General features: G+C 31.9%; 2 protein-coding genes across 5 annotated transcripts; both read right to left on the minus strand.

The window, feature by feature from the left end:
- Nucleotides 1-1,898: 1,898 nt before the first annotated feature.
- LOC145052253 (serine/threonine protein phosphatase 2A 57 kDa regulatory subunit B' alpha isoform-like) lies at nt 1,899-4,227 on the minus strand. The gene is made up of 3 exons (XM_079000038.1): nt 3,241-4,227; nt 2,411-2,985; nt 1,899-2,336 (listed from the first exon to the last, which is right to left on the minus strand). The coding sequence occupies exons 1-3, from the start codon at nt 3,743-3,745 to the stop codon at nt 2,028-2,030; spliced, it is 1,389 nt and encodes a 462-aa protein (XP_078856164.1). The 5' UTR covers nt 3,746-4,227; the 3' UTR covers nt 1,899-2,027.
- LOC145052254 (uncharacterized) lies at nt 3,357-8,621 on the minus strand. 4 transcript variants are annotated; one of them, XM_079000041.1, is made up of 2 exons: nt 8,156-8,621; nt 3,357-3,486 (listed from the first exon to the last, which is right to left on the minus strand). In XM_079000041.1, the coding sequence occupies exon 1, from the start codon at nt 8,363-8,365 to the stop codon at nt 8,156-8,158; it is 210 nt and encodes a 69-aa protein (XP_078856167.1). In that variant the 5' UTR covers nt 8,366-8,621; the 3' UTR covers nt 3,357-3,486. The 4 variants fall into 4 exon arrangements, with proteins under 4 accessions (XP_078856167.1, XP_078856165.1, XP_078856168.1 ...); XM_079000039.1 differs by lacking the exon at nt 3,357-3,486 and adding an exon at nt 4,364-4,718 and having other exon boundaries at nt 8,156-8,620; XM_079000042.1 differs by lacking the exon at nt 3,357-3,486 and adding an exon at nt 4,750-4,879.
- Nucleotides 8,622-8,867: the final 246 nt, after the last annotated feature.

Genomic DNA, 8,867 nt, shown 5'->3' on the forward strand with positions numbered 1-8,867 from the left:
TAATTTATATCATTGAATGAAAACATATTATATGTGACCCAACGTATAAGTAGGAAACATACATTAAAATAAGGACGAACACATACTCAATTTACGTCGAAATGTAAAGATAATTGAATTTAAATGAAACATACATAAAAATGCAAGAATTTAAATGAAAAAAACTCTAAATTTACATCGAAATGTTGACCACCTCGAATTTACACCGATACATACATAAAAATAAGCACATAATAAATTAGTTTTTTAAGTTAACGGCTTTTACAAAGTTCAAAGTTGAGGGGGTTAAAGTGACATTTTACAAAGTTAAGGACAATAACTATATGTAAATTAGATTATATATACTATGAGGATAAATACGAAAGTTTATAAAATGGAGGGGTGAAAGTGACAATTTAGAAAGTTTAAAGTTTAGGGGGTAAAAACGACATTTTAAAAGTTCAAGGGGTGGAAAGTTTCATTTTACAAAGTAGATGGGTAGAAAGTGTCGGGAGATAGGAAACCAGATTATATAGTACATGACATAAATACCAAAGTTTAGAAAATGAATGGGTACAAGTGATTTTTTTGAAAATTCAAAGTTGAGGAGGTAAAAGTGACATTTTACGAAGTATAAGGTTTAAAAATATCATATATAGATAATTTGACGAACCCAAATCCAAAACCATATATAAATTAGATGAGTTGACACGACTCGGTACGAAAATTAAGAGTAAGATTACAATTGAGAATTTCACTCGAAAATAACTTGTTTATTTATAAGCAAGCTTTTAAATTATCTAGATAAATCGAAAACCTCCATCGACTTTTGATTTTAGTATATAGATGATTTGACCAACCCAAATCCAAAATCACATATAAATTAGAAGAGTAGACACGACAAGATATTATGAAAATTAAGAGTAAGATTATAGTTGAGAATTTCAACTCGAAAATAATCCATTATTTACAAACAAACTTTTAAATTCTTTAGATAAATTGAACTGACTCAAATCCAAAACCATATATAAAAGAAAAATGTTAGATTGAGTCGTTTTGTAATGTGTAAACGACTTCACCTCCTAGGTCAAAATTTTAATTTTTTTTCTCTCTCATACTTCACAGTCTCACTCGACCACTCTCACTTCCTTACGATCTCGGCCCTCTACTTCCTAACTCATACTCTTTCTAGCTTTTTACTTTTTCTTTTCCATTTCCTAAACTCATACTCTTCTAACATGTTTAGAGCTTCAACCTGACATAACGCAACACATTTACAAGGTCCAAATCATACTTGCTAACCATCACGAACTCGACACAAAAATAAAGAGGTTGACACGACACGATACAAAACTATAATTAAACGAGTTGGAGTTAGGGTTAACCTTTTTTCAACCTATTTAATGTTTTGATACGATACAATATGTTTGCTAGGTCTACTGTCATTTGAGCTTTGTAACAACGAGTCTTTGTAAATAACTCATTTTATCGGTGGAAAGCATTTTTGAAATATACACGAAATTCTATTATGTCAAGCATGGAGTATTTCAAATGTGATAGCCGATATTTGAAAGTTGCAAGCCGAAAATTATACTTTTATTTGTGTAGAAATATTCAACAAAACTAGTTTTTTTTAACTTTTAGAATATATAAAATTACATATAACATAAAAGCTAATGTTAAAGAACTCTAAAAATCTACTTGAAATTGTTTTCGGATTATAAATTTTTTTGTTTAAAATAAAAATTGTTCAAAACTATTGACAAACAAAACTTTTTTTTTAATTTAGAATTTTCTAAATTAAAAACTTCAAATGTAAAAGCTCTCTAACATACCTTTAAAAGTTTTAGGAAAAAAAAAACTAAAAGCTCTCTGAAGTTTTTTAAAAGTTTTAGAAAAAGAAGAAGAAGAAATAACTCTTATTAAAAAAAATTATAAATTTATCAAGTAATTTTTTTATAAAAAGTATAAAAAAGAAAAAGTTAAAAAAGCTATATAGTAAAATCTGAATAACTAGTGGACACATACAATTAACTTGCAACATGTGACTAGTTTTTGGTTGTTGCTAATGTTGCCATTTCAATCCTTTCCCATTTCCTCCTTCTGGTGTTTTCTTCTAACCGAGCTGTGAGTTCACGTATCTTGATCATCTCAACGCATGTCTTGTAGAGAATTGGGTCGAGTTCTTGAAGCAAGATCTTCACATTTTCTGTCAATTCTTGTACGTTTTTGCTCCAATGGCATGTAAGGTTCTTTTCTAACGCTTCAACTATATATGGGAAAACCATCTCTATATCTTCTGACACCACCTTCATCAACTGCTCGTTATTCCAAACATATAGACCCCGTTCAGCTACCTGAAATGCCCCATTAAAAATTCAACTGTAAAAAATAACACAATCAAAATCGTTCGAAGGAATTGTTTTGTTACCTGTGAATTGTCACTGTTTATGCACTTTGCGATTTGTGACCACAATGGAAGAGCCACCTTCAAGTACTGCCGCCGATCCATATTCTCTACAATCTCCTCAATTTCTCCGATCAACAACACTTCCTTTTGACAATTCGTCACCGGCCAATACCTCAAAATCTTTCCGATCACAACGCCACCAAGCTCCGCCTCTTTCTGCACAAACTGCGACACACAATACGCCAATTGCCGATGATAACCCGTCATACTCTTAGGCTTATGCAACGGAATCAAAACCCTAGATAAAAAAACCTTGTGTTCGTCCTTCAATGGCACCATAAATCCATTGATTATACTTCCCCAAATCTCAAGAATCTCTCCGATCCCACTTTGCCGGTGATCTGATTCATAAATAAATTGCAACAAAATGTCGATCATTGCTTGTCGCATGAAGGATCTGTAGAATGTGAATTTGGAGTAAATCCGGTGGACAATGTTCTTCACGGCGTCACGCTCTCGAGGTTCGTCGGAGTTGAAGAGAGCAAGGAGGTTCAGAACAAAGTTCCGACCAATGAAATGTTCCTCCGGCGACAAACCTATACTCAAGTACTACAACAAATATAAGTATTTTATAATTAATTAATTATACATATTCTTTTAAATGTGTAAGTATACCAAAAATTGTGATTACTTTTTAGTTTAAAAAAAAAAAGGCAATGTATTATGTATACGTTGTCTATAATTGTGAAAAATATGAAAAATGTCGGTTTTTATTTTCCATAACTTTTTTTTTTTAAATAATAATATTGTGTTGCATATTCTAGGAAAAAAATTACTATGTTACTACATACCGGGATTTAATATTCTGGATTCATCACTGTGTTCTCCTCGAAGGGCTTTCACGTCTTTCTTATTTATCAACCGCAGGAGAATATCATAAACGATTTGCAAGTGTGCCCAAGCGGCGGAAGGGGCGGCAATGACATCATCCTCTTCCCCTGAACATGTTCCCACATATGGTGGCGGGAGAGGACGGAAGAGATTAGAAGCCACCATCTTCAACAAAATCTCTAGTGTTTCATCAGAAACCGGATTTACTGATGTTTTGATGATCGATAAAAGTTGTGTAAGTTTGAGTCGTTTCAAAGCCAATTCTTGAGCATCCAAACGAGACCGAGTGCAATAAATGATTATTGTTGAAAGTTCATCGTTTCTAGAATCTAAAGATTGAATGATTTTATCATCGTTTTGACTCGTGCAACATTTTGAATCAAGATCGAAGAGGAATTGTAGGGTTGTTGATTGTTTGGGTGGTGGCATTAGGGTAGGTTTAAGGTTTTTTCTTTGAGCTCCCATATTTTACATAAGTGGGTGTGTGTTGTTGGTTCTAAAATTGGAGCTGTGATGTTTTGAAAAATAAGATAGTGTTGTTTGTTGAATAAAACAAGACATGGCGATTAATACTAGGAACCAAGCATTGGAACCTCCGAAAAACTACTATAAAAGTATTAATTTAAGGGTTGTTTGAATTATATTAAGGGATTATAATAACAATCAGAATCATAGTTAGAGCTGGTCATATTATACGTTTAAAAATATATCCATATTTTGGATTTATGAGATCTTTGGATACGTGTTTTGTAATTATTGTGTGATAGTGATTCACGATAGTTAGATTATTTCCAACCGACAATATCATATTTAGCAATAAAATCGTATATCATTTGCGTTTAATAACATAAAAGTCATTATAGTTCGGCCAATATTCGGTTTAACTGCCATATTTTTTTTGTTCTAAGAAAACCACCTTCGGCCCTATGTGTGTATGTTTGTCTGAAGTACCAAAACGCCCTAAATTTTCCGCAAAGATTTTGTGTGGCCCTCGAGAACCCCTTGAACCACGCCCTAAATTATTTGGATAAAATACTTGACCCGAGTGTGTTAGGCGTGTTATCTACCTTGACACAGACGTCATTTTAGTGGACGATATACAGAAGCTATTGAACATCAATCTGCTAAACAATTGCATCATCTGGGCTCCGAAATAAAATCCTACAAACTTAACAAACTACTTCACAAACAACTTCTGGTCCAACCCGGAAATGTCACGCACATTCAGGTTGCTTCTACATCGGCGTAATGGTAATGGATATGAGAAATCGGCGAAAAGGGAACAACCGTCGGAAAATCCAAATTAGGGAAAAAGGAGGATCCATAACTGGTTCGTTGCCGCCAGTGCTGCTAGTGTTTTGCCGGAAATATAGAACCGATTGATGACAGGTGGAACCAGCATAATTTTCAGGGAAATGTGAAGCATAGCTGCCGGTCACTACATTCCAATTGAATTCATTAGATTGCAGCGAAAAGGAGAAAGATTTGAGCCTCATGAACGTGTTATGGGTTGCGTCTTGGTTTGGAAACTGAAACAACCCAGCTTCTAAAAAGCGTTATGGGTTGCGTCTTGGTTTGGAAACTGAAACAACCCAGCTTCTAAAAAGCGTAGGAATAATTAAATTAAATTAAAATACACTATACAATCAAGTAAATGGTATAATTGTCAATTATTAATAAAGTCTTTGGATGGATGAACGCCCAAACAAAAATGATTATTTTTAATGGCTAATGCATCTCATAATTATATCATGTCATTTTCCGTTGCAATAGTTGATGTTTAGATAGCAACTAGTGGGCTGGCCCGCGCTCCACATAAATTTTATTGTTTTTTTTGTCACCAAGAGTATTAATATGCTACTTTTCTTCTAAACCTAACTTGTTATTTCGTAGGATAATTTCATCTTCCCTTTTTTTTTATCCTCACCTAGTATCTAAACCTCTTTCTTCCATAAATTTATGGTACATATGAATTCCATATTCCAGTTAATCAAAACATTTTCCAAAAATTAACTTTAGATCATCACGAATAGTAGTTTTTTGTAACATAATGTTACTTTCTTGGCTAAAAAATGCATAAAAGTCACGATTATTAACGGAGCACTTAAAAGTAATCCCAAACGTCCCTTTATTTTCTTCGGTTTAGTTCATACTGTCAATTTGGTTGATGACAACTCCTAATACCGCTATACCAATGATCATTTTATAATATTTTCATTATTTTGACCTCTGACTTTTGTCGTGCCCATGTTATATATAATAGTGCAGTCCACACCTCCTTGCTTATATTATATCATAATATTAATCTCTATTGGTACTTGCAAAAAAAACTGACAATAACAGATAATAGTGGTCGCGATATAATTTTTTGATAGTATTAGTGGTTTTTAGAATAAAAAAATATGACAGTTAAATCTCTATTGTTACTTGCAAAACTGACAATAACAAGTAATAGCGATCGCAATATAGGTTTTTGACAGTATTAGTAGTTTTTTTAGAACAAAAAAATATGGCAGTTAAATCTCTATCGATATTTGCAAAACTGACAATAACAAATAATAGTGTTTGCGATATAACTTTTTGACAGTATTAGTGGTTTTTTGGAACAAAAAAACATGACAGTTAAATATCTATTGGTACTTGCAAAACTGACAATAACAGGTAATAGTGGTCGAGATATAACTTTTTGACAGTATTAGTGGTTTTTTTAGAACAAAAAAAGTAAGCAGTTCAAACGAATTTTGGTCAAAGTATAATGATTTTTATGTTATTAATCTCAAATGGTATACCATTTTGCAATAAAATGGTATACCATTCGCGATTAATAACATAAAAGCCATTATACTTTGGTCAATATTCGGTTTAACTGCATAACTTTTTTGTTCTTAAAAAACCAATAATATTGTTAAAAAGTTATATCGCGGCCACTATTACTTGTTATTGTCAGTTTTGCAAGTATCAATAAATATTTAACTGCCATATTTTTTTGTTCTAAAAAACCACTAATATTATCAAAAAGTTATAATGCGGTCACTATTACATGTTATTGTCAGTTTTGCAAGTACCAATAAAGATTTAAGTGTCATATTTTTTTGTTTTAAAAAACCACTAATATTGTCAAAAAGTTATATCGCAATCACTATTACCTGTTATTGTCAGTTTTGCAAGTATGAATAGAGATTTAACTGCCATACGTTTTTGTTCCAAATAACCACTAATATTGTCAAAAAATTATACCGCGACCACTAGTACCTGTTATTGTCAGTTTTGCAAGTAGTAATAGAGATTAATATTATGATCTAATATAAGCAAGGAGGTGTGGACTACACTATTATATATAACCCAGACACCACAAAAGTCAAGATCAAAATAATGAAAATATTATAAAATAGTCTTTGGCATAGCGGTATTAGGAGTTGTCATCAACTTAACCAAGTTGACGGTATGAACTAAACCGAAGAAAATAAATACCATTCAATCATAATAGGACGCCAAATAGTTAAAGTTTTTTTCATAAAATATGTGATCTTTAATGAATTGAAATTATATAATATCCAAATCTCCCGCTACACAACCTGAAACCAAACAAAAATTAGTATTTTGAATGGCTAATGCATCTCACAATTATATCATGTCATTTTCCGTTGCACAAGTTGATGTTTGGATAACAACTAGTGGGCTGGTTCTGTGCTCCACATAATTTTTATTGTTTTTTTTGTCACCAAGAGTATTAATATGCTACTTTTCTTCTAATCCTAACTTGTTATTTCATAGGATAATTCATCTTCCTTTTTTTGTGATCCTCACCTAGTATCTAAACCTCTTTCTTCCATAAATTTATGGTACATATGAATGCCGTATTCCAGTTAATCTGTTAGGTCATTTTTGTGGACTTACATAATCAAAACATTTTCCAAAAATTAACTTTAGATCATCACGAATAGTAGTTTAGCATAACATAATGTTACTTGCTTGGCTAAAAAATGCATAAAAGTCACGATTATTAATTGATTGAAAACCATTTGTTCAAGTATAAACCATGATCATAAGGGTACATTATTAAACTTTAAATTCTTTTAAATGTTCTTTGGAATATTTCTGTAAATTTATTATTAGACAATGATTATTTCTTTAGTTATGTAAAATGTAGGGGTAATTTCTGTAATTTTGCTTTTGGTATGGATTATTTTGTAGTTTTGTGAAAAGCATGGAACATTTCTATAACTTTGTGAAACATAGGGATCATGTATGTAAATTTTCTGATATTCAGGGACTATATCTAGACTTTTATGAAACATAGGAACCATTTCTATAAATTTGTTATCAGGAAGGGACCATTTATGTAATTTTTTGGAATATAGGAACCATTCCTGTAAAAATAATCTGTAAATTAATAAGGACGGTTTTGTAATTTGTTTTCTATGTAAGGACCATTTCTGTAATTTTCTCTGAAATAAAGACGTTTTGTAAGATAGAAGGACCATATTTGTACATAATTTTTTGCCAGGGACTGTTAGAGTAAATATCACAAATATTGTAATTTGTTTTGTAAATATAGACCATAGTTTTCTATTAGGTATATTGCAAGTTTGAGGAACCATTTTTATAATTTTTATCCCAACAAAGGAGTTATAAGATACAACCAAGTATCCGAAATTACAATTATTTGTATACTATTATTGGTAATTTGGTATAAATAAAATTTTGTACCAATGATTTTTAAACGATACATATAATTCATGAAAGAGCAAATCTACATAAACGAGGGGTGTAAAAATCCAATAAACAGAAAACACAGGGGTTAAATGTAATTTATAATGAAGAAAGTGAAAACCAGTGGAGTGATTGAATGACAATTGAGAAGCAACGGCATACCTAGCCTGCGTAGACGTGAACGCCGATGGCGATTAGGAAGATGGTGAGGACGGCGAAGTAGATAACGGCGTGAACAATAATGGAGGCGCCACTGGTGTGCATGTTTCCGAACTCCACCACCCTGTTGTGACCTGGCAACTGGAACAAAAGTCCCGGCGTTAGAAGCACAAACAGCACCACCGCCACCAACACTGGTCCCCAGTCGGCCATTTCCGGTAGAAAAAAAAAAAAAAAAAAAAAAAAAAAAAAAAACTTGAGCTTGAAGATAAGGGGAACTTAATTATCAGATCTGCAGACCGGAGCAGGAAGCTTGAAGATCGATGAGCGTTTTCTACTTTTCTTGGGGTTCTTAAATTTTGGGTTGGGGGTTTTGGGAGTTCAGGGACATTAACGTGTGGGTTTGTGCAGATCCGTGGTGTTTTCACGTGCTACTTTTCTTGGGGTTCTTGAATTTATTGGGATTGTGAATTTTCTTTTAATTATATTTTGTGATTTTTTGGTATGAAACTAAACTTTTCTTATAATCTATAAAGTTTTTTTTTTCGTTAAATTATTTGATCTTTTTTAAGAGATTTATTGGTCATTTATTTTTCTTTCGAGATAGCTTTAATATTTTATTTTTTAAAATTTCTAATAAATTCCTAAAATTCTGATTTATTTATAAAATTCATTAATTTTCTTTATATCAAAAATTATAAAATACTTGGTAATT

This window comes from Lactuca serriola, chromosome 5 (genome assembly GCF_051521515.1).
Source record: "Lactuca serriola cultivar US96UC23 chromosome 5, Lser_US96UC23_V15, whole genome shotgun sequence".
Classification (NCBI taxonomy): domain Eukaryota; kingdom Viridiplantae; phylum Streptophyta; class Magnoliopsida; order Asterales; family Asteraceae; genus Lactuca; species Lactuca serriola.

What these genes read in the sequence shown, in the direction of transcription:
- LOC145052253 (XM_079000038.1), bottom strand. Translation starts at nt 3,745, where the DNA reads ATGGGAGCTCAAAGAAAAAACCTTAAACCTACCCTAATGCCACCACCC. An exon ending in ATCCAGAATATTAAATCCCG is followed by an intron (nt 2,986 to 3,240) that starts GTATGTAGTAAC and finishes ACTTGAGTATAG; the next exon opens with GTTTGTCGCCGGAGGAACAT. An exon ending in TAAACAGTGACAATTCACAG is followed by an intron (nt 2,337 to 2,410) that starts GTAACAAAACAA and finishes GGGGCATTTCAG; the next exon opens with GTAGCTGAACGGGGTCTATA.
- LOC145052254 (XM_079000041.1), bottom strand. Translation starts at nt 8,365, where the DNA reads ATGGCCGACTGGGGACCAGTGTTGGTGGCGGTGGTGCTGTTTGTGCTT.